The sequence below is a fragment of the Aquarana catesbeiana genome, linkage group LG09 (genome assembly GCF_042186555.1).
Source record: "Aquarana catesbeiana isolate 2022-GZ linkage group LG09, ASM4218655v1, whole genome shotgun sequence".
NCBI lineage: Eukaryota > Metazoa > Chordata > Amphibia > Anura > Ranidae > Aquarana > Aquarana catesbeiana.
In genome coordinates this window covers 69,175,294-69,199,552 of record NC_133332.1, presented here as the reverse complement: position 1 = coordinate 69,199,552, position 24,259 = coordinate 69,175,294, and the positions used below count along the sequence as shown (strand labels likewise).

General features: G+C 43.4%; 1 protein-coding gene across 1 annotated transcript in view; it reads right to left on the bottom strand.

The window, feature by feature from the left end:
* ALKBH6 (alkB homolog 6) overlaps positions 1-23,325 on the bottom strand; it is a 28,824-nt gene extending 5,499 nt beyond the window's left edge. Inside the window, exons 1-6 of the mRNA XM_073597914.1 lie at positions 23,259-23,325; positions 11,281-11,337; positions 7,881-7,949; positions 6,911-6,971; positions 2,987-3,138; positions 868-984 (exon numbers count right to left, since the gene is read on the bottom strand). Coding sequence (XP_073454015.1) covers positions 868-984; positions 2,987-3,138; positions 6,911-6,971; positions 7,881-7,949; positions 11,281-11,337; positions 23,259-23,270 — 468 coding nt within the window. The 5' untranslated portion in view covers positions 23,271-23,325. The remainder of the gene's footprint in view (positions 1-867; positions 985-2,986; positions 3,139-6,910; positions 6,972-7,880; positions 7,950-11,280; positions 11,338-23,258) is intronic.
* Positions 23,326-24,259: the final 934 nt, after the last annotated feature.

The following is a 24,259-nucleotide window of genomic DNA, read 5'->3' as shown; positions in this document are numbered from 1 at the left end:
TGTGAGATGTTCAAAGCTTGGGATATTTTTTTTATAACCTAACCCTGCTTTAAAACTTCTCCACAACTTTATCCCTGACCTGTCTGGTGTGTTCCTTGGCCTTCATGATGCTGTTTGTTCACTAAGGTTATCTAACAAACCTCTGAAAGCTTCACAGAACAGCTGTATTTATACTGAGATTAAATTACTCACAGGTGGACTCTATTTACTAGTTAGGTGACTCCTGAAGGCAATTGGTTCCACTACATTTTAGTTAGGGGTATCGGAGCAGAGGGGCTGAATACAAATGCATGCCACACTTTTCACATATTTGTAAAAAATTTTGAAAAACATTTATCATTTTCCTTCCACTTCACAATTATGTGCCACTGTGTTGGTCACATAAAATCCCAATAAAAAACATTTACGTTTTTGGTTGTAACATGCCAAAATGTGGAAAATGTCAAAGGGTATGAATACTTTTTCAAGGCACTGTGCTAGTGAATAAGAAAATGAATTAAGAAAAGGAAAAAACACTGCAAGTAAGCAGTAAAATAGTTTATTTTTCTGTACTTTTACCTGTATTTTTTAGGTTTGAGACAGGGTCTCTTTAAAATAAAGCGTGAGGGTCGTGAAACTGTAAAGTTGTGAAATTCTGAATTTTTTTTGCTGTCTGTATCTTGAAGTGGGCACACAGGCAGGAAATGATACAAAAACTTTATTAACTTTTAGTCCACTTTAATTTTTTAGGGCTAAAAGACATGATTCAACCCCAAGATAAAATAATATATGAAAATAACACCTTGGGTAATGCATGATTTTTTTTTTTTGTGTACCAATTTGAGCCAGGGTAACCTACAAAATGAAGAAACCTTCTTCAACCCTTACCTGGTCGTCCTCTTGGGGACATTCCCTTTCCGGAGGCACATAGAAGTCCAGAACTGTGTGGGACCCTAAGCTGATGGTTGTGACTGTGGGATAGTAGAGGGGACCATCCTCATGAGGCTGAAAGACAAATATTGTGCTGTAAGTAACTGCATAGAACAAGGGGGGGGGGGGTCATGGTGTTATGAAGCCTACGTACACACTAAATATTAGATTATACATAATCTGTCATAGTTTATTGGCTTTAATAGATTACCTAGGCGTTAGGCAAGCAGCCTGGAAAACCATCTCTACTCCTGGGTCAGGTGACGTGAAGCTAACCATATTAAGGCTAGTGAACCACAGAAGCTGTGCATGCTGGGTGGCAACATCACCAGAGCCATCATTCACTTCCACTGAAGACTTTGCTGATGTCATCACCCCATCCCAGCTGCTGTGGTTCCACAGCACATGACCAGGACACTCCAGGATATATGGCTCGAAGCCACAGCGCCACAGACCTACTAAACCGCTTGTATCAGAAAAAAAATTTGAATGAATGCCCTCTGTACTGTTGCTTCTGTGAAAAACAGCTATTTCCCAGCAACTCCCAGGCTAAAAGCAGCTTAGGCTTTCTGGAACACATCAGCCAGGCCTTGGCAACTCATTGAAAGCAAATGCTTTTTGCAGTAGAAAAAGGCAAACATTTTTAAAATGAACCTGTATTTTCTCCAAGCTAAGCAAATTATTAGGTTTTCTCTACAGAAGGGACTTTAAAAGCGAAGTTCACCTTTCGATAACATGCTACGCATTCAGGGTGGAACATGAAACATGTTCCAGCTCCTGCAGCAGCCACCGCCCGCTGCAGTGTGAAAGCAGACAGGGGATCTTCTCCCCGCAACAACTGTCACAATAAAAAAAAAAAAAAAAAAGGCCGGGTGTGTGGGGCTCCGCCCACATGGCTGCACCATTTATTCGGTGTTACCTGTAAATAGATAGACTACAACTACTGCCAGCCACCGCGGCTGACAGCTTGTAGTTCTGAATGGACTTCGAGGGCGCCGAGGAGCTCTCTCATAGTTCATTTGCAACTCATGCAGCTTGTAAACAGTCAACCCATATTGGAGGCACAGGCTGAAAGCTGCATTGCTTTTCTGCAGAAGCCTGACATTGTATCCCTGATCCACTGATCACAGGGCAATGCTTTCCTGGCTCCTGCAGGAAAAAAAAAATATATAAATGCATATTTTTTGCTGCAAAAATTTGTGCATTTATTATATTTTCTTAAGAGGTGACCTTATCCTTAAGCAGTCAGTACTGACTTTCCCCATGCTGCCCCACTGATCCCATTTAAAGCAGATCCCCAAAGAAACACCTGTTACTTTCAGGTAAGGAGTCACACATCAGGACCAAGCTAATTAAAACAGATAATCAAAACTTGCATGGCAGCAAAAGACTGAGGAAAGTAACTTCTGAAAGCTTCCAGTTAAGCAAACCTGTTACTTTGCCTAGTAAGTGAAAAGTGCAGGCTAACATTAGGCACAGTAGCAGGAGGGCCTTTCAAGCAGCTGATTGGTGGAGATAGCACTGCCAAGACCCATATTGAACAGTAGTGGAGAATGCAAACATATTTTGCTCTTTCCAGATGCAAGTGGAAAACCTCTTTACTAATATTCTTAACCTGTTTTTGCGGGCCATGTAACACGTATGTGTGATGGCAAAAGGGTGGGTTTTAACTCCTACAAGCTGCACATGTGTTTCACTGGATAGCCAATGTTTCTGTGTTAAGAGTGCGCTCACTGCACATTCCAGGCACAGAGACCAAGCTGTCAAAGACAGCTCTTGGTCCCCACTAACAATTGGTAGTCAGCAGGACAGGCTCCCAATCATGTGACCACTGTGGCAGCCAATCACAGTGGTCACATGATTGCTGATTCTTCCTGCCCCCCTGGGCATACAGACCCTATTAAAGGGACTCCGGGGTGGGCGGGAAGGGGTTAAGAAATACTGTACATTGCAATAATCACTAATGATGTGTAAAGTTCACTAAACAAGGAAACAAAACAGATTAAAGTCTCCTGAACAAGTCTAGCATGATTACTACACTCTGCTCTCAGTCTACATAGATTTATTATGCCCTCACCATTATCCCTTCTCCAGGCTTGTATTCGTTTACCAAGACGTGATTGGCACAGTTCCCTCCAAACACACCCAGTGAAGAGATTTTGTTGGTGTATGTCTGCAACCAGGGGGGCAATTTCTCTGCCACCATGCCTCTGGGATGTGGGAGACCTCCTGCAGGAGAAAGATAAAATCTTACATAATGGAATGGACAAGAGCCCCCCTATATAAAAAAAAAAAAAAAAAAAAAAAAAAAAAAAAAAAAAGGTTCTGTGTTTGCTACAGCAACTTTACACATTCAAACCTAATGGTCAACTGGCTCAGGCCTAGGAGATTGCTTAAAGTGGAGTTCCACCCACTTTTACAACTCTTCAGCATCCCTCACTAAACTGTGCACTGTAAACGAATTGGATATTTTTTTATTTGAATTCTCAGCACTTACTGTATATCTGCTGTATTCATTTTTCACTTCCTCCTCCCTGGCCGCGGCCCATCGCATCATTTCCTGTTTGCAATGCCTTCTGGGAAGGGGCGGCAACTTCCTCTGAAACTGCCGTTGCTATGGAAACCTGACCTGAAACCTATTACACTGCTTGTGCTGCACTGAGCATGTGCGAGATCTGCAAGGATGAGATCCAGGAAGAAATGCAGTATGGCTTCAGATGCCCACACTTAAGATGGCCACGGCCTGCTATAAGTTTATGAAATAACAAACTGCTGCTATAAACTAACAAAACAGACCTTAGTTTACAGACTAACTTTACTAGAATACATTAAGCTTGTGTATTATAGGGGTATTTTTATTTAAAAAGTATAATTTCGGCCGGAACACCACTTTAATAAGGCTAAAAAAGCAATGTGCAATAAACACAGTCAAAATAGATGTGCCTCTTACATATGCTAGAGACAACCATCACATGTACAGTCAGAGAACTGACAGCTCCTCAAATCCAATTGGTGCCCACCAGCAAAAAAACAGTATTGTGGCTTAGTAGGGAGTACAGGGACATCCCAGAACTGGTGTCACATATCCTGTATACAACAGGGAAAACTTCCTGCATGAGGTTTGTATGCTAGACTTTGGGGTTTTTTTTGGGGATGTTCATCAAACACTCCAGTATCTCCAATCCCACGTGCAGACTACACGCGTAGTGTTACAGGCTATGTCTCGACACGGCTTCTTTTAGATATTCTGTTTCTTGTTTAAATTCTTGCCAGCAACATAACACCCCAAGCGTTATTAATGTATTTCTATTATTATGAGGTATTCACATCAAGTTGTCACACGCAAGTCTACTAGGCCCAATGTCATGTGAATCATTTCTTCCCACAATTATTTCAGAAGACCTCACTAAAGCCAAAACATGTCCTCTACAAAAACTACAAAAAAAAAAGACCACTCTACAAAAAAAAAAAAAAAGACCACCACCATATGGTGCGCTGTATAAACATACAGATTTTTTATTCACTAAAGAAAGTGACATTATTCAGCATTATTATTTAGCTATTCACTAGCAGTGATATTACCAGTGTACAAGTGGTCATCCCAACCGTCAGAATAGCAGCTAAGAAAGGGAATTAAGGGGCAGCATTTTCTGATATGTTACTTACTTGAAAAAAAAAGATGGTCTAACCCCAAAAAAAAAAAAAATTAAACATAAACATATACACATACATAGTTGTGCACATAAGTTTACATACCCTGCCAGAATTTATGATTTCTTTGTCATTTTTCAGAGAATATGAATGATAAAAAAAATTCTTTCACTTATGGTTAGTGTTTGGCTGAAGCCATTTATTATCAATCAACTGTGTTTACTCTTTTTAAATCATAATGGCAACAGAAACTACCCAAATCACCCTGATCAAAAGTTTACATACCCCAGTTCTTAATACCATTTATTGCCCCCTTTAACATCAATGACAGCTTGAAGTCTTTTGCGGTATTTGTGGATGAGGCTCTTTATCTCCTCAGACGGTAAAGATGCCCATTCTTCTTGGCAAAAAGCCTCCAGTTCCTGTAAATTCTTGGGCTGTCTTGCATGAACTGCACGTTTGAGATCTCCCCAGAGTGGCTCAATCATATTGAGGTCAGGAGACTGAGATGGCCACTCCAGAACCTTCACTTTATTCTGCTGTAGCCAATGACAGGTCAACTTGGCCTTGTGTTTTGGATCATTGTCATGTTGGAATGTCCAAGTACGTCCCATGTGCAGCTTCCTGACTGATGAATGCAAATGTTCCTCCAGTATTTTTTGACAACATACTGCATTCATCTATCCAAAATATATGTATGGCACGAAAACAACACTACACATCACCAAAAGAACACCATACCCACCGTGAAGCATGGTGGTGGCAGCATCATGCTTTGGGGCTGTTTTTCTTCAGCTGGAACAGGGCCTTAGTCAAGGTAGAGGGAATTACAAACAGTTCCATATACCAGTCAATATTGGCACAATACCTTCAGACTTCTGCTAGAAAGCTGAACATGAAGAGGAACTTCATCTTTCAGCATGACAACGACCCAAAGCATACATCCAGATCAACAAAGAAATGGCTTCACCAGAAGAAGATTAAAGTTTTCGAATGGCCCAGCCAGAGCCCAGACCTGAATCCCATTGAAAATCTGTGGGGTGATCTGAAGAGGGCTGTGCACAGAAGATGTCCTCACAACATGACAGATTTGGAGTGTTTTTGCAAAGAAGAGTGGGCAAATATTGCCAAGGCAAGATGTGCCATGCTGATAGACTCATACCCGAAAAGTCTGAGTGCTGTAATAAAATCAAAAGGTGCTTCAACAAAGTATTAGTTTAACCATTTCAGCCCCGAAAGGATTTATCCCCTTAATGACCAGGCCATTTTTTGCGATACGGCACTGCGTTGCTTTAATTGACAATTGCGCATTCGTGCGACATTGTATCCAAATAAAATTGTTGTCTTTTTTACCCCCCACAAATAGAGCTTTCTTTTGGTGGTATTTGATCACCTCTGCGGTTTTTTGTGTTTAAAAAAAAAAAAAAAACTATATTTTTTACTTCCTGCTGTAATACATATCCAAAAAAATATATAAAAAAACAAAATGTCTTCATCAATTCAGGCCAATATGTATTCTTCTACATATTATATTTTTGGTAAAAAAAAAAAAAAAAAAAAAAAAATCGCAATAAGCATATATAGACTGGTTTGCACAAAAGTTATAGCATCTACAAAAAAGGGGATAGATTATTGGCTTTTATTTTTTTTTTTTTACTAGTAACGGCTATGATTAGCGATTTTTTGCAGGACTGCGACATTGTGGCAGACAAATCTGACCCTAAGTGACACTTTTTGGGGACCAGTGACATTATTACAGTGATCAGTGCTAAAAAAAATCCACTGATCAATGTATAAATGACACTGGCAGGGAAGGAGTTAACACTAGGGGGATCAAGGGGTTCCCCGGCTGTGTTGTAACTGTTTGGCGGATGGTCTCACTGGGAAAAACACAGATCGCTGTTCCTAATCACTAGAAACAGCAGATCTCAGTGTTGCCCCCTGTCAGAACGGTAAATAGTATTTTTCAGTAGGAGTCAGCAATGGCCGTCTCTGTCCTTAGTACAAGTGCAGAAATACAGAAATGAGGGCTTCTTACTACCTTGTACATGCAAAGAGCCCACAGGATAAAGCTGTCATCACCAAGAGCTTTCTCATACACACCAATCACATTAAATCATTCTTTGGGAGTCTAAACCTGATTGGCAAGATCATTTTCACATGTAAGGAGCTGTGTGAAATTTACCTGCAATAGATTCAGTAGGACCTATTGACTGATTTCACTAGTTGCCCAAAAGCCTCCTGAAGTGTATAGAGTCTTTCCATCACCTATTAAAGTTGATATTGAAATATATATAAAAAAAAAAAAAGGTAGTACAAATGCTGGGACCTATCCAGTAATATTACTCACCCCAGTTCTGCAATTTCCTCCCTGACAACTGTGTCCATTTTGGCTTTGGTGCATTGTAGACCTGGGAAGATAACATGAGTAAAGTGAGGAGAAATAATGGTTAAGAAGTTACTTAAAGTACATCTAAAAGTACAATACATTTCATCATTCAAGTGCATCTGTACTCAAAAACGTAGGTTGCCATATATGTTTCTTTCAATATCAGCCACACACAGGTGCTTACCTAGACCTGTACGTGTGTACTAGAGTGCCTTGGAGACATGGAGGATCAATTTATGTAAATATTGGCTTCCAGTGGCCACTCCCTCTCACCTACAGCACCAAGCTTCTGACCACTGAGGCTACCCATCACAGTGATGGACCAATGGGGAGCTGCAGATGGCTGGAGGAGAAAGGACTGCATTCATTCTTACTTTTTTTCTTACTTTAAAGTAGTTCAGCCTAAAACTAAAACTCTAAATCTACTTGCTACAACATTCTAACAAAAACCTATCTAACCCTGTAAAGAAGAAATCGCTATACATACCATTTTTGAAGCTGATCCGGTCTGGTCTCCAGCAGCGGATCCTGTGTAGAAGACACAGCCGACAACGGCTGTGAAATGCCTGGGAAGTGACGTCACCCGTTTAGTTACTATGGGACATCCGTTGTCAGCTGCCTCTTCTGCACCCACCTACACACAGAAGCCACCGGAGCGGCTTCAGAAAAGGTATGTATAGCGATTTCTTTTTTACAGGGCTAGATAGGTTAGTCTTAGAATGTTGCTGCAAATAGATTTAGAGTTAGAGTTAGCTTTAAAGCTGAACTTCTATTTTAATAATCACAAAGAATTTCCTTTCATTACAAAAAAAAGACACTCCCTCTTAAGGTGGCTTTAAGTCATCACCCTCATCCAGCTTTTGGCCAATTAGCTATTTTGGATGGACTCTACCATAAATCTGAGCAGAACTTCCTTTGGAGTACCTCATACCTGACGAAGTAAATATTCCTCTTCAGCTTCAGTTATGTAGTCGGGGATGTAATATGCTGCCTGAGGAACCTGATAGAAGAGAGGTACACTAAATCAAAGAGCTGATTATCATTCTATCACAAAAAAGGTCTCACAGCACTTTCAAGGATTAAAACGCATAACCTAAGCTAAAAACACCAATGGAGCCTAAGGGCTCTAACAGTCATCCACATGTGAAAGAACTAAAACTGTATATTGCCAATTTCTGGCTATCTTTTCTTCAGCTCTAAGCTACAGTCACTCTTAATATAATGCAATAAAATGGGCAGGCAAAGAAGCTCTCATTGGCCGATTTGAAAAAAGCTCCTTAATCTACCCATTCATTGAGTAAGTCTACAGCAGGGTCACGGCCTTGAAGATGCATGCAGTCACCTCACTATGGATCCAGACCATACAATTATTGTGTTGACTGTCAGAAACAGATGTGGAAGAGCTCCTGTTTGACACCAAAACATTTTTCGTCTCTAGTTCTGAATGAAATAGGGCAAGAATGGTTTAAAAATGGATATCCTTCCAGGTTATTACTGTTTACTGTCCCTTGTGATGCTGTCTCATCCTTACGTAGAAATTCTCCTCTAACAATTCCAATACAGTGGGGGTTAATGGAGTGCAAAGGGAACTGTGACAGGCCCTCAAGAATTCTCATCTATGCCCACCCTTTCCACCCAGCTCCTCCATTCACAGAAGCTATACTATCGCTTCTATGAATGAAACAGGGTCTATGAATAGAGGGGGCGAACCATTTATTTATCTGCCAATCTTCCATTCATAGATCCATATTCATTTAGAGATGCTATAGTACAGCTTTTATGAATAGAGAAGCTGAGTGGAAAGGACAAGCATAGATGAGAGCTCTTGATGAGTGCCCATCACAGCTCTGTTGGCTTTATAACTAAGTAAATTAAAAGCGTTTTTTTGGGGGCTAACAAAGAATCCTGCTCCTTTAAAGCATTTTATACAGCACAGTGCTTTTGCTGTGTCATTTGGCCCCCTGTATCATCTGAAATACCTGGCTGATCCTGCCAGTTTCTGCCCTGACCACGGTGCATCATAGCTGCTGAGCCCTGACACCATGGTCAGTTTATGTGCCTTCGTCATCCCCTCTCTCCTCTGTGCTCTCTCCCCCCTCCCTCCTTGCCTGTCGGATCCTGTAACAGGGCCCGCCCCCGCAACTCCTGCTGTTCTCATAACACTTAACATCTTACACAATCCTCCTTCTTCCTGAAGGACAGCGGCTCTGTGTGTTTTATTTAAAAAAATGCCTCCTTTACCGAATTTCAGAGTGGCTCCCTGCGATCACGTGACCCGTCGGCTCTCTCCTCCTCCAGACCTGGCTGACATCAGCTGGGAATCTCGGGCCCGCTCGCTGTCTGTGAGGAGGAGCTTTGTTACAGTGGCCGTGTGTATAGGAAGTCTGCGCTGTCCACTGTAACAAAGCTCCGCCTCCTACTCGTCACGGACGGATGAGGAGGAGACGGGACGGTGTGGGCAGCACAGACTTCCTATACACACAGCCACTGTAACAAAGCTCCGCCTCCTCCTCGTCACAGATGGACGAGGAGAAGGCGGGACGGCGCAGACTTCCTATACACACAGCCCTGCTGTGAATCGAAGGGGGCAATGTACAGGGTAATATGGCTTTCCTTCCCTATGCATCAATACTGACATGGCAGAAGGAGCTTTTGGGGGTTGGACCAGTCCAGTGACAATTGTTAAGAAAAAAGTGGATAATGAAAAAAAAAAAAAAAAGTTTTTGAAGGCTTTTATTACATTTTCAGGCTCCTGGGATTACCTAGTTGTCAAGGTGCCCTTACTACAGACACACTTCCCTAAAGCTTCCCCTTTTCACAATCTCTTCTCTATAAGGTACATGGGCACAGTGAGGCTTGCAATGGGCATAGTGAGGCATGCAATGGGCAAAGTGAGGCATGCAATGGGCACAGTGAGGCGGAAAATGGGCATTGTTGACCCTCTTTTCCACTTACAGTAGCTGCTGCATTCTCACCCTAAGCTTATACTCAAGTCAATAAGTTTTCCCGTTTTTTTGTGGTAAAATTAGGTGCCTCGGCTTATATTCGGGTCGACTTATACTTGAGTATATACGGTAGATAAAATTAAAGTGTATCTAAACTCAAGAACAGAAATGTACTATATTGCAGCTTCCTAGTCCTTAGATGTGGTGGCTGCAAGTTTTTTTTAAAGCCAATTACATATTCTGCAAGTACAGAAAAACACGGGTTCAATACAGAAATTCATGGTCCTTGTAACTTCCCGTGCACCAAAACTCAAAATTTCAGACAAAATGTTTTTAGCCTTCCCAGTTCTCTTATGTGGACTGGAGAACACTCCCCCCCTATGTATTGGAGAAGAGGTCTTCTATAGTCCTCACAACCTTCCTGTCCCAGGATGACAATGCTGTTCCTCCCCTAGATACAGTACAGCGAGTGAGCGCTGTCACCCTAGAACAATGTTTCTCAACTCCAATCCTCAAGACGCCTCAACAGGTCATGTTTTCAGGATTTTCCTCAGATGATTACTAAGGCTGGCCATACACGGGCCGAATGTCGAAAGAATTTTCTTTCGAAAATCTTATCTTAGAATTTTTGTTCGTATTTCGCACCATTAGTGGGCTGCAGCAACAGCCGATTTTCGTGCGGCAATCAAATTTGAGTAATCGGACATGTTGGAAATTTTTTGAAAAACAAACGATTTTCTAATCAATGATGGGAGAATCGTTCGAGAAATGTAATCAAAAAAGAAATGCGCATGTGCAAGAAAAGAAAATTCCCGGAAAGAAAAGATTCCCAGCCACGAAAATTATTTTCTGTAGCAACGTGAGGTGAAATTGAAGGCTTGGCTGGCCGAATTTCGAAATCAATGGTGGCACCATCGGATCACAAAACGAACAAATTTTCTGATTTTCAAAATAACATTCTTTCGAAATTCGACCAAGTATGGCCAGCCTAAGGCAGTGAAACTGATCAAAATCACCTGTGCAAAATAATGGAAAGCCTGAAAACATGACCTGTTGGGGCGCATGGAGGACTGGAGTTGAGAAACACTGTCCTAGAACAGAAGGTGTGCTATTTGTAGGATTACCTAGTCAAAATAAAGGGAAAATCCCGAAAAATAACGAATGCCTCCATCACATCTAAAGACTGGTAAGCTGCAATAGATTACATTTTTATTTTTGAGGTTGGATACGCTAAATCCTGCACGTTATACATTTTTCTTTTGCCACTTTCCTCCTTGCAGACCCAGTGCCCATTAAAACAATAAATACTTATCAGTATATCACACCTCAGACACCCACAATGTAACAAACGTCAAAACTACTGGCACACACTAAATTTAGGTCTACCTGGTTTATGAGGTGCGTCTCCAGATCGGCTGCTGTGAGAGTGGATTGCATCTTCTCCTAAAAGAGTTCAGATCATGGAAAAGAATAGAATTGAGATTTCCAAGCTAAAGCTCAAAATGAACAGTTTACAATCTAAAGCTCACCACACATGTTACAATCTGACCGTACAATCTCCTTTAGATCTACCAGACACTGTGCAATGCAAGGGGCTGCCTGATTACATACAGTTTGATTGGATAGATAAGGTAGGTGCTCATATTACATAGTTTTGGAAAATCTGAAATTGATTGTTCAAAGATTGTATAGTTGGATTGCAACAAGTATGGTGACCATTGAGCTCACCACAAATGTTACAATCTGACTGTACAACCCATAGACTGTGCAGTCTCCTTTAACCACTTGTCAACTGGCCACTTTTATCCCCTTTCCTGCCCAGACCAATTTTCAGCGATGTTACACATTGAACGACAATTGCGCGGTCATTCAACACTGTACCCATAAGAATTTTTTATCATCTTTTTCACACAAATAGAGCTTTCTTTTGGTGGTATTTAATCATTGCTGGGTTTTTCATTTTTTTTTGCAAAATAAATGAAAAAAGACCAAAAAAAAAAAAAAAGTTTCATAGTTTTTTATAGAATTTTGCAAACAGGTCATTTTTTTTCCACCGATGAGGAGGCAGCACTGATGGGTGACACTAATGAGGCGGCACTGATGGGACTGCATGGATAATCAGTGCCCTGATTATCAGTGTAGATGTTCCTTTCACACAAGCCGGTTATCGTCTCTCTTCACGCTGTCAGCATGAGGAAAGGAATGCCGATAACCGGCTTGTGTTTACATCATGATCAGCTGTGATTGGACACAGCTAATCACGTGGTAAAGGGCCACTTTGATTGGCCCTTTACCCTGATCTCTAATCAGCTATGTTCTAACACAGTGATCACAGAATGTGCCGCAGCAGGCGCGATCATGGGAGGACATCATATGACGCCCTCAAAGAATGGGATGACCATGCTGTAGCCGTCATTCGGCTATAGTGCGGTTGGGAAGTTATTAAGGTGGGCATAGACTGTACAATCTCCTTAAAGCTCAGTTCACACTGCCGTGACTTGTGACCCAACTTGTGAGACCCCAAGTCGCATGACATGTGAAATCCCATGTTAATCAACGAGAACTGTCATAATTAGCACTTCTGAAGTTTCTCTGACTTTAGAACAGGTTTCTGTACTAGTTCAAGGCGACTTCTATCAAACTTGTTCCCATAGACTTTAATGGAAGTTGCCTCTTCATCTATATATGATATGAATCCGACATTACAGGCAGATAACCCAGGCATTCCTGAAAGTCACTTCTAAAGTCACATCAAAGTAGTACTCAAGTCGCCAGCAAATCTGCAACTTTCAGGTCGCAGTAGTGTGAACCGAGCCTTAAAGAGGTTGTAAACCCCCATGGTTTTTTACCTTAATGCATTTTATACATTAAGGTGAAAAACCTGTCATGCTGCAGCCCCCCAGTGCCCCTGTTTTACCCACGTGAACCCGGTCTTTTTCTCCCCGGGGACCAGCACACCAGCTCCGGCTGGTGTCTCATGTCCTGATTGGATAGACTGATAGCAGCGCAGCCACTGGCTCCCGCTGCTGTCAATCAAATCCAATGGCGTGGGCACCCGGGGGCGGGGCCGAGTCCTGCTTTCTGTGTCAATAGACGCAGAAGCAGGACTAGGAAGCACGCCCGCACGGCTGTCCTGAAGGAGAGAGCTTCTCTAACGGGGCACTCAAGAAGAGCAAGAGCTACTAATGCCGATGAGGGACCCCAGAAGAGGAGGATCGGGACCACTCTGTGCAAAGCCAACTGCACAGAGGAGGTAAGTATGACATATTTGTTATTTAAAGTAGTTTAAGGTGGTCCTTGCATTAAGGTAAAAAATGTTTGGTTGTCAGCATCCCTCCTCACTTACCTGAGCCCTCATTCGATCCAGCACCACGTACGTCTGCAGCTCTTCTTTCCCCTCACTTCCAGGTCTCACTGACTTTGCTGGGGCGTGGGGAGCCATTAGCTCCTAGTGCTGTCAATCAAAGCCAGTGAGGAGGGAGCGGGGCCGAGTCCCACTGTCTGTGTCAATGGACGCATCAGTGGGGCTCGGGTGCAAGTACGCACGAGTGCCACTATGGGGGCACTGGACACAGGGGAGGGGCCAGGAGGGCTACCGGGGCTACTCCAAAAGAGGAGGTTAGCGGCCACTCTGTGCAATTCCATTGCACAGAGCAGGTAAGTATACACATGTTTGTTTTTTTAATTTACGTTTACAATCACTTTAAGGTGGCCATAGCCTGTACAATCTCCTTATGGCGGCCATAGACTTACAATCTCTTTATGGCGGCTATAGATTGTACAATCTCTTTATGGGAGCACTAGACTGTACAGTCTCCTTACGGGGGGGCCATAGACTGTACAGTCTCCTTACGGGGGGGCCATAGACTGTACAATCTCTTTATGGGAGCCATAGACTGTACAGTCTCCTTACGGGAGGCCATAGACTATACAGTCTCCTTACGGGAGGCCATAGACTATACAGTCTCCTTACGGGAGGCCATAGACTATACAGTCTCCTTACGGGAGGCCATAGACTATACAGTCTCCTTACGGGAGGCCATAGACTATACAGTCTCCTTACGGGAGGCCATAGACTATACAGTCTCCTTACGGGAGGCCATAGACTATACAGTCTCTTTACGGGAGGCCATAGACTATACAGTCTCTTTACGGGAGGCCATAGACTATACAGTCTCTTTACGGGAGGCCATAGACTATACAGTCTCTTTACGGGAGGCCATAGACTATACAGTCTCTTTATGGGAGGCCATAGACTATACAGTCTCTTTATGGGAGGCCATAGACTATACAGTCTCTTTATGGGAGGCCATAGACTGTACAGTCTCTTTATGGGAGGCCATAGACTGTACAGTCTCTTTATGGGAGGCCATAGACTGTACAGTCTCTTTATGGGAGGCCATAGACTGTACAATCTCCTTATGGGGGCCATAGACTGTACAATCTCCTTATGGGAGCCATAGACTATACAATCTCCTTATGGGAGCCATAGACTGTACAGTCTCCTTACAGGGGGCCATAGACTGTACAGTCTCCTTACGGGGGGCCATAGACTGTACAGTCTCCTTATGGGAGCCATAGACTATACAATCTCCTTTAAGGCAGCCATAGATGTAGTAAATTGTGACCGATTTAGATACAGGGCTTCATTGATTAAAATATCAAACTATGTACTTCTCTAGGTGAGAAATGAGGAAGTGGAAATAAACGTCACCAGTAAAAAACAAAAATGATGTTGAACTGTAATTATATTTCAGGGTAAAGGTTAAAGTACTGTACTGGATCAAGAGGGGGAGCATGACAGCAACCTTCTTGGAAGGAGACATCATCATTTATGTTAGGGCTGCATTCACACCTGAGCGTTTCAAAGTCACGCGTTTTTAAACTATGTTTTTGCTGAGATTTTACCGCTTTTTTGCCATGTTTTTGTTCAGGTCACCAATGTAAAAGGCAGAAAAACTCTGTAATCTGCCCCAAAGAAGTTCATGTTCTTTTTTGAGCTTAGGGCGTTTTGCTTCAGGTGACAAAACCCTCAGACGTGAACAGGTGCCATTGAAATGAATGGGATTATGCTTGTTGGGTGTATTTCAGGCGTTTTACAAGCGTTTTATGAGCTGAAAATGCTCAGGTGTGAATGCAGCCTTAATGAAACGTGTCAAGTGTATAACATGGAGGCCGACCTCTCCGTCCTATAATGCTAGTTGCCTGTCTGTCACGCTGACTCTCCCGGTTCAGTACTTTGCATCGCTGACACTTGACAAGTATGCTCTGACTTTCCTAACCTGCACACTTATTCTTGGTCAGCACACTACAAAGTATAAAATCTAGACAGTGTTCACAGCCAGGCAACCAGCATGTTCAGAGCCAGGTCAGCAATGGAAGCACTGGGAATGAGTCGGGGTGCTCCCCTGTGACTTCCTGCTGCTGAGTTTTTGAATCACAGCTGTGTCTCTCCACCACGGAGCGCAGGACATTCCCATTATACTAGATCCTGACTACTCGCTTTAAAAGTTATACTACTTTACATTTATAATCACTGGTTATCAAGAAATATTCACTTGAAAGTGATTGAATCCAATGCTGACCATACACACATTAAATAATCTCATCACTCGACATTGCACTCTCTTGGATGAAAGAATTGGATTGTCCATAAATCACAATAAATGTTTTTTTTCAATCAATAAATTATCACGTGTCCTGAATAGGAGTGATTGATTGTTCCTGGCAAATCCAATCTTTCGCGGGATAAATAATTGTTTTTGAGCAAAGCATATTAGAAACAATCATATTTATGTTCTATTGTTATGATTGCTGGGCATATGTCCAGCATAACATCCACCCGATAAAGCAGAGCTTCACTTATGATTAACACATACCAATTCTCATTCTACCCCCTCCCTATTATCTGCTAATTTTTGGGGGTAGCAAGTACCTTTTTCACCAAGTACTCGCTCCCACACCTCGGTGAGGATGATGCAGCCCCCTGAAATAATATCACACATCCCAGCGGGCTTCAAGACCTTTCCTCTAAAGAAGTGGTCTCAAAACTGCTGCCCTTGCACTGGTGCCAATGATAAGGTGCCATCCCTTCCACTGACACCAATGATGGGGCATAATTCTTCCTACTGATATAAATGATAGGGCACTATTCCTCCCCCTGACACCAAAGATGGGGCACTATTGCCCCCACTAACACCAACTAGGCACTATTTATCTGACTGGCACCAACAACAGGGCACTATTCCTTTGACTGACACATACAGCGGGGCACTATTCCTCTCCGACACCAACGACGGGGCACTATTCGTTTGACTGACACCTACAGCGGGTCACCATTCCTTTGACTGACCCCTACAGCGGGGCACTATTCCTTTGACTGACCCCTACAGCGGGGCACTATTCCTTTGACTGACCCCTACAGCGGGGCACTATTCCTTTGACTAACACCAACAGCAGGGCACTATTCCTCCCCGACACCAACGACGGGGCACTATTACCTTAACTGATACCAACGACAGGGCACCATTACTCCCCCTGACACCAACAACGGGGCACTATTACGCCCCCCTGACAACAACATACGGGCACTATTCCTCTTCCCACTGGGACATTTTCTACTCCTCCTGCCCACAGTTAAGCCCACCCAAAGCCCGGAAGACAGTAAACAGGCCCTTTGTTTAACCACTTCAGGACCGTGCCTCTTTCTGAGATTTGTTGTTTACAAGTTAAAAACTGTTTTTTTTTTGGCTAGAAAATGATTTAGAACCCCCAAACATTATACATTTTTTTTTAACACCCTAGAGAATAAAATGTTGTTGCAATACTTTCTGTCACACCGTGTTTGTGCAGCAGTCTTACAAGTGCACTTTTTTTGGAAAAAATAAAATTTTTTGAATTAAAAAAAAAAGACATAAGTACAGTTAGCCCATTTTTTTTTTATCTTGTGAAAGATAATGTTACGCCGAGTAAATTAATACCCAACATGTCACACTTCAAAATTGCGCCCGCTTGTGGAATGGTGACAAACTTTTACCCTTAAAAATCTCCATAAAAAATTCTACAGGTTGCATATTTTGAGTTACAGAGGAGGTCTAGGGCTAGAATTATTGCTCTCGCTCTCCCGATTGCAGCAATACCTCTTGTGTGTGGTTTGAACACAAGGTTTTCATATGCGGGCACTACTCACGTATGCAATCGCTTCTGCACGCAAGCTCGTTGGGACGGGGCGCGTTTACATTTTTTTTTTTACCTTTTATTTTTACACTGTTCTTTGAAAAAAAAAAGCGTCACTTTTATTCCTATAACAAGGAACAAAAATGAGATCTGGGGTCAAAAAAACGGCCCTTTAAGAGCTATGGGCAGAAGTGACGTTTTGATGTCGCTTCCGCCCTGCAATGGTATGGAGACGCGTGGGGGCCATCTTCCCCTCACTCGTCTCCATACCCAGGAAGGAGAAGCATCCGATCGCCTATGCCCATACCGAGGGCTCCAGTAAGAGGCGGAGGGCCCTCTCCCGCCGCCGATAAAATGGATCTTGCGGCAAACCCGCCGCAGAGACCACTATTATCAGAAACCGGACCGCCCGCTGAAGAAGAGGATACCGGGGTTATGGCAGCTAGTTGCTGCCATATATATTCCTCTTTAAAGTGAGGACATATATCAGCGTGCGGTGGTCCGGAAGTGGTTAAAAAGTTTGGAGATATCTGCTCTAGAGCTACATTCACATGAGTGGCCAGGCGCGGATAGTCTACTGTGTTCAGAGGTGACTAAATTCTGGATGCATCTACTCTCTGTGCTCTGGCAGCATACAAACTGACCGGTTTGTGTGCAATAAAAACTACAAATCTAACAGCCGCCGCTAACACACAGAGTGCAGGCCGTGTTTAATTACTTGCCAACCAGCCGATGTCATTAGCAGCAAGGATGGGAAGTGTTATCACAATGGAGGATTTTAATTATCCAGACATAGACTGGGCGGAGGGAACCACGCATTCATCTAAGGCTCGCCAGTTCCTAAATGTTTTGCAGGACAATTTCATGGGTCAGATGGTAGACGCACCAACTAGAAATAAAGCGTTACTAGATCTACAGATTACCAACAATGCAGACCTGATCACGGATATGGAAATACGGGGCAATTTAGGAAACAGCGATCACAGGTCAATTGGCTTCAGTATAAATCACACAAATAGGAAACATAAGGGAAATGCAAAGACACTGAATTTCAAAAGAGCCAATTTCCCTAAACTACGAACCTTGCTATAAGGCATAAATTGGGATAAAATCTTAGGAACAAAGAACACGGAGGAGAGATGGGTTCGCTTTAAGAACATGTTAAATAAGGGCATTAGCCAGTGCATCCCATTGGCTAATAATTTAAAAAGAGCGAACAAAAGTCCTGGATGGCTTAACTCCAATGTAAAAATGCATATAAAAGCAAAAGAGAAGGCCTTCAAAAAATACTAGGTTGAGGGATCATCATCAGCATTCAGACTTTATAAAGAATGCAACAAGAAATGTAAGGGTGCAATTAGGGCAACTAAGATAGAACACAAAAGACACATAGCGGAGGAGAGTAAAAAAAAAAAATCCCAAGAAATTCTTTAAGTATGTAAACAGTAAAAAAGGAGGACAGACCATATTGGCCCCATAAAGAATGAGGAAGGACATCTGGTTACAAAGGATGGAGAGATGGCGAAGGTATTGAATTTATTCTCCTCAGTCTTCACGAGGGAATCGGGGGGGCTTCAGTAACCAAAACTGTAGTGTTTGACACATCACAGGAAGCACCCTCATGGCTAACAGAGGACAGAATAACACTTGGGAAACCTAACATTATTAAATCACCGGGACCAGATGGCTTGCAACCGAGGGTACTTCGGGAACTCAGTCAAGTAATTGCCAGATCATTGTTCCTAATTTTTACTGACAGTCTACTGACTGGAATGGTACCAGCGGATTGGAGAAAAGCCAATGTAGCACCAATATTTAAAAAGGGCCCAAAATACACCCCTGGGAATTACAGACCAGTTAGTATAACATCAATAGTATGCAAGCTCTTGGAGGGGATGATAAGGCACTATATACAAGATTTTAGTAATGAAAACGGCATCATTAGCAGTAATCAGCATGGATTGATGAAGAATCGTTCTTGCCAAACCAATCTATTAACCTTCTATGAGGAGGTGAGTTGCCATCTAGATAAAGGAAGGTCCGTAGACGTGGTGGATCTGGATTTTGCAAAAGCATTTGACACAGTTCCCCATAAACGTTCACTGTACAAAATAAGATCCGTTGGCATGGACCATAGGTTGAGTACATGGATTGAAACCTGGCTACAAGGGCGAGTTCAGAGGGTGGTGATAAATGGGGAGTACTCAGAATGGTCAGGGGTGGGTAGTGGGGTCCCCCAGGGTTCTGTGCTGGGACCAATCCTATTTAATTTGTTCATAAACGACCTGGAGGATGGGGTAAACAGTTCTTGCGGACGATACTAAGCTAAGCAGGGCAATAACTTCTCCGCAGGATGTGGAAACCTTGCAAAAAGATCTGAACAAATTAATGGGGTGGGTAACTACATGGCAAATGAGGTTTAATGTAGAAAAATCTAAAATAATGCATTTGGGTGGCAAAAATATGAATGCAATCTATACACTAGGGGGAGAACCACTGGGGGAATCAAGGATGGAAAAGGACCTGGGGGGTCCTAGTAGATGATGCAATGCCAAGCTGCTGCTAACAAAGCAAACAAAATATTGGTATGCCTTAAAAAAGGGGGACCCAATGCGCTTGGCCGGTGGCCGCGATGTCCGCCAACCACCCATGATCATGGGAAAGAGAGCCAGAATGACAGGGGAGATCTGCTGTTCCTAGTGATTGGGAACAGCGATCTCTCTCCTCCTCCAGTCAGTCCCAACCCCCCCATTAGAAACACCTCCAAGGGGACACCTTAAACCCTTTTATAGCCCCCTGGTCACATAAGAACACTCCTGCACATGTGCCAGAGTGAAGTCATCCTGCACCAGCCAATTAAGATGGCTGAAGATCAGCACCTGGAAGTAGCAGGTGAGGAACCTCATGGGTGTCAGACTGTTGGAATAGAGATGAGTAATCCTGACTAGTTCCACTTTAAGAAAAGTGGCAGTTAGATGGTTGGAACAAACCATTTAAAGCGGAACTAAACCCATTAATTTATCGGTTTCTCAAAACAGTTTCCCTTCACGGCATGCCTTGAATGTAACTCACTGTTGCTTGTGCTTTCAGCCTAACTGTCAAGTCACCAAACTGCTGGTATCATAACTGATCATATGTGCAGTACCATGGCAAATGCAGATCAAACAAAGGTTAAGATGGCAGCTTCCTTGGCTGTAAAGGATAGGAGGGTTTAGTTCCACTTTACCACTGACAGGGGTGCTCACAACAGTTACTCATCTATGTATGTTACACCTTTATCCCCAAAGAAAAACTGTTGCTGTAACTGCATAAAAAGTGCTGGCTGGAGTTTGACTTTAATGTTAGTCAAGTCCATCTAACACTCCCCTCTCTACAGACTGACAATGCTGCTGTCCAAGGGTGGCTCTTCTACTCCTCCATTCAGAGTGGAGACACCCTCAGACAGGAAGTGTGTTACTGGCCAGTAAGGATGAGCTCCGGCGTGTTCACAACCCGCACGTGCAGAGCCGCCAGGAAGTCGGCACTGCACAGCACTAATCACAAGCAATGAGACATCTCTCGATCTCTGCAGCCGCGGACCAGGAAAATGTCTCACTGTTTGCGATTAGTGCTGTGCAGTGCCGACTTCCTGGCGGGCTCTGCATGTGCGGGTTGCAAACACTCCTGAGCTCATCCTTACTGGCCAGATCACCAGGTCAAAATGAGGGAGGATAAAAACCCTAAAAATGAAAACTAATGCAGCCACCACATTTAAAGGGGAAGCTCACCTTTGCAGACAATCTGTATCGTGAACTTACACTGGACCTATTCCGGTCCCGCTGTATCAGAGTCCCGTGATCCCCCGCTGTCAGGCACCAGGATGCCGCTTCACCGGTGCAGGGGTTTGAAACCCCCGTAGCTTTCTCTCCTCTCCTCCAACGCTGACAGGACGTGCTAGATGGATTCTGATTGGTCAGCACTGTCCACGTGATGGTGCTGACCAATTAGAATGCCTCCTATATGTACACACTGAGAGGTACGGATAGAAGATTAAGCCACTGGATTTCAAATCCCTGGACCGGTGAAGCAGGGCCCTGGTGTCTGACAGCGGGGGATCGTGGGACTCCAGTACAGTGGGACTGGGGAGGGATGGGGTCCAGTGTACTTGCACTTTAAGGGTTGGTAGGCTGCACTAGATTACATTTTTGTTTTTCAGCTTCCTACCATTTTAACAAAGTTTCATTTTAATTTTTATTTATTATTTTTTTTGTAATTGCCCCAGATGACCAAGTGCATATAGCATCTAATCCTGTTCAGATCTGTCCCTTGATTGCTAGGCAGCATGGTCAGACAGTCTACTTCACATTGTGGCAAAAATTAGTCCCTTCTGTTACGTTCAGCAGTCCCACTAAATTGAATGCAGTGGTTCAGGTTTTTTTTTTTTTTTTTTTTTTTGTGTATCTCCACCCACAGGAAAGCCCTTACTTTGGGCTTCAAAAGGGGGTAAAGCTACAGCCAGCACATAGAGGTGCGTTTAGGAGAAAACAGGGCCACCAATCAGAACAGGACCAAGCGCTATAATCACTTTCCGGGGATTTAACGCAGAACTGAACCCATGGATTTAACGGTTTCATAAGACAGTTACATTCCTGGAATGCAACTGTCACATTTGCTTGTTCTTTCAACCAAACTGTCAAACCATCCACTGGCTGGTGTCATAACTGATCACATGTGCAGCACCATGGCAGTTGCAGATCAGAGGAAAAGATGGCAGCATCCTTGGCTGAAAAGGAGAGAAGGGTTTAGATCTGCTTTAAATAACATTTTGAATTTTTTTTTTGAAAGTTCTCATTTAAGTTATAACTAAAGGCAAAACTTTTTTGTTCGTTTTGGATAGAATGGAGAGGTATTAGAACCCGTTAGGATTTAATTGCGGTCTGTGTTCCGGTTCGGAAGATTCACTCTATTTCAGGGATATGCAATTAGCGGACCTTCAGCTGTTGCAAAACTACAAGTCCCATCATGCCTCTGGGTGTCATGCTTGTGGCTGTCAGAGTCTTGCTATGCCTCATGGGACTTGTAGTTCTGCAACAGCTGGAGGTCCGCTAATTGCATATACCTGCTCTATTTGTTCCATTTATCATTATCACAAAATGGAAAGTAAAACACAAAATTTGGGTTGTCTCCTGAAAAGTAATAGAAAACCTTCCAATGGGGACACTAATTCTGGTGACCTGGGGGTGGGCATGAGTTTCCCTTAATTTGCAGCAATTTCTTCTCACTTCCTGTTTTGGATAAGGGACAGGAAGTGAAGGTAGATCTCCCCAGTGGGACACAGGGAAAAAACAAAAACAGAGGTTATAATGCTCCCTTACTCTTTTAAAAATAGAAAAAGTTCTGCCTATAGTTCTATTTTAACCCCTCGGAGCCTGCACCTCCCTGCCCTTTAAGGGGTTTAGGATGCTGGGAGGCGGGGTTTTGTGATCATGTGACTGTGGTGATTGACTGTCACATGATCAAAAATCAGCAATCAGGATCTTTCCACTAGCCGCTGATAACTGTGCAAGGAGCATGCTGGGCTTGCACTCTCAGCACAGCTGTATTTGCACTAATGCACGCAAATATGTGGGCGTTTGGCGCCAAGGCCCACCCACCGAGAGGCCGCATGTTTGCGTGCGGCTGGCGCCAAGAGGTTAAGGCTGGTTTACTACAGGAGGAGGGACTGTTCAGCTGGCAAAGATGACACTGTGTTCACTCTGAATACCCAAATCATGTGTGGAGGGAAATAAAGGGGTTTTTGCTTGCACATAGAAGTAATCAAAACTTCCTCTTATTTACTAAACTGAAACAAACACTCACTTTGCTAAGCAAACAGCCTCGTCCCCTATTGGTAAATAAACTCAATATGAAGAGTGGGGGAGGGATAGCCAAAAAGAGGACATTTCCTGGAGCAAGCAATGAAAACCTGTGACTATCCTGGAAATCATGGAAGACACACATTTCTTCCTAAGGCTGGATTCACACCTAAACATTTTTAGTACATTTTGCAGATTTGCACTACAGCCCATTTGACATGGTTTTCTATGGGACACGTTCTGTACTGCAAATAGCACTAACAAATGTCTAGATGTGAATCCAGCCTAAACCTGCACCTCTCCATCCACCACCAGCCTATCCCTGCACACACAGCTCCACATGCAGCCAATTACCTCTCCCAGCATCCCCAGCCTGCAAATGGACTACCGCTTCCGGGTTTGAGAGGGCTGGCTGAGTTTCAGGCAGCTGGACCAATCAGAGCTTAAGAGGAATCCTGGGCCGTCCCCAGGGGGCAGGGCTTAGTGTGACGCTCCCTGTGTGGCCAGGTGCACGTGCTGTACGTGGAGCAGTCCATACTCCTCAGTGGGGGGAGGGGGTGTTGTTGGTCAGACCTGGCAGCAGATTTGCATCTCACACGCCTCGACGCATTTGCCTTTAGTTCCGTCCATTGTGTGTTATCTCCTGACTCTCTTTGTTGGATGAATTGTTTTATTGCCGTGTTACACCTGAGAACACACAATAGGTATCTATAAGAGGAAAGGTTAGAGAATGCAATGAGCTGTGCTTTGTAGGAACTTCTGAGGGATGGAGAATAGGGAGAGGGCTGCTCTGTTCCCCTTTGCTGCCCTGTCTGGTGCATTGTAGGTCAGCGGTAGGCAGCTTCACTGTAGCTGCTGTGGAACTACAAGTCCCATGAGGCATTGCAAGACTCCAAGAGCCACAGGCGTGTTTCCCAAAAGCAGAGGCATGATGGGATTTGTAGTATCACCACAGCTGCAGAGCACTGACATTGCCTACTGCTGTTGTAGGTAATAATGTTGGCGCTACAGAAAACCAGACTGACCATAGAAACACAGGAGCATAGCTTCCAACTGTCCCTGATTTGGAGCAATGTCCCTCTGTCCCTCTTTCCTCCTCATTTGTCCCTCATTTTGTTCTGATCTATATAGTTGTATATAAAATGCACTTTTTATCTTTCAAAAAGTGTTTCCCAGTGCTAAACCTTTCATTCAAATTTTAAATTGCTGCATTTATACATTTTAAAAGCCAATATAAAGGAATAGTAGTGGTAAAAAAAAAAAAGCCCTTAAAGGATTTAAAGTGGAGTTCCACCCAAAAGTGGAACTTCCGCTCATTTGTCTCCTCTCCCCCTCCGGTGCCACAATTGGCACCT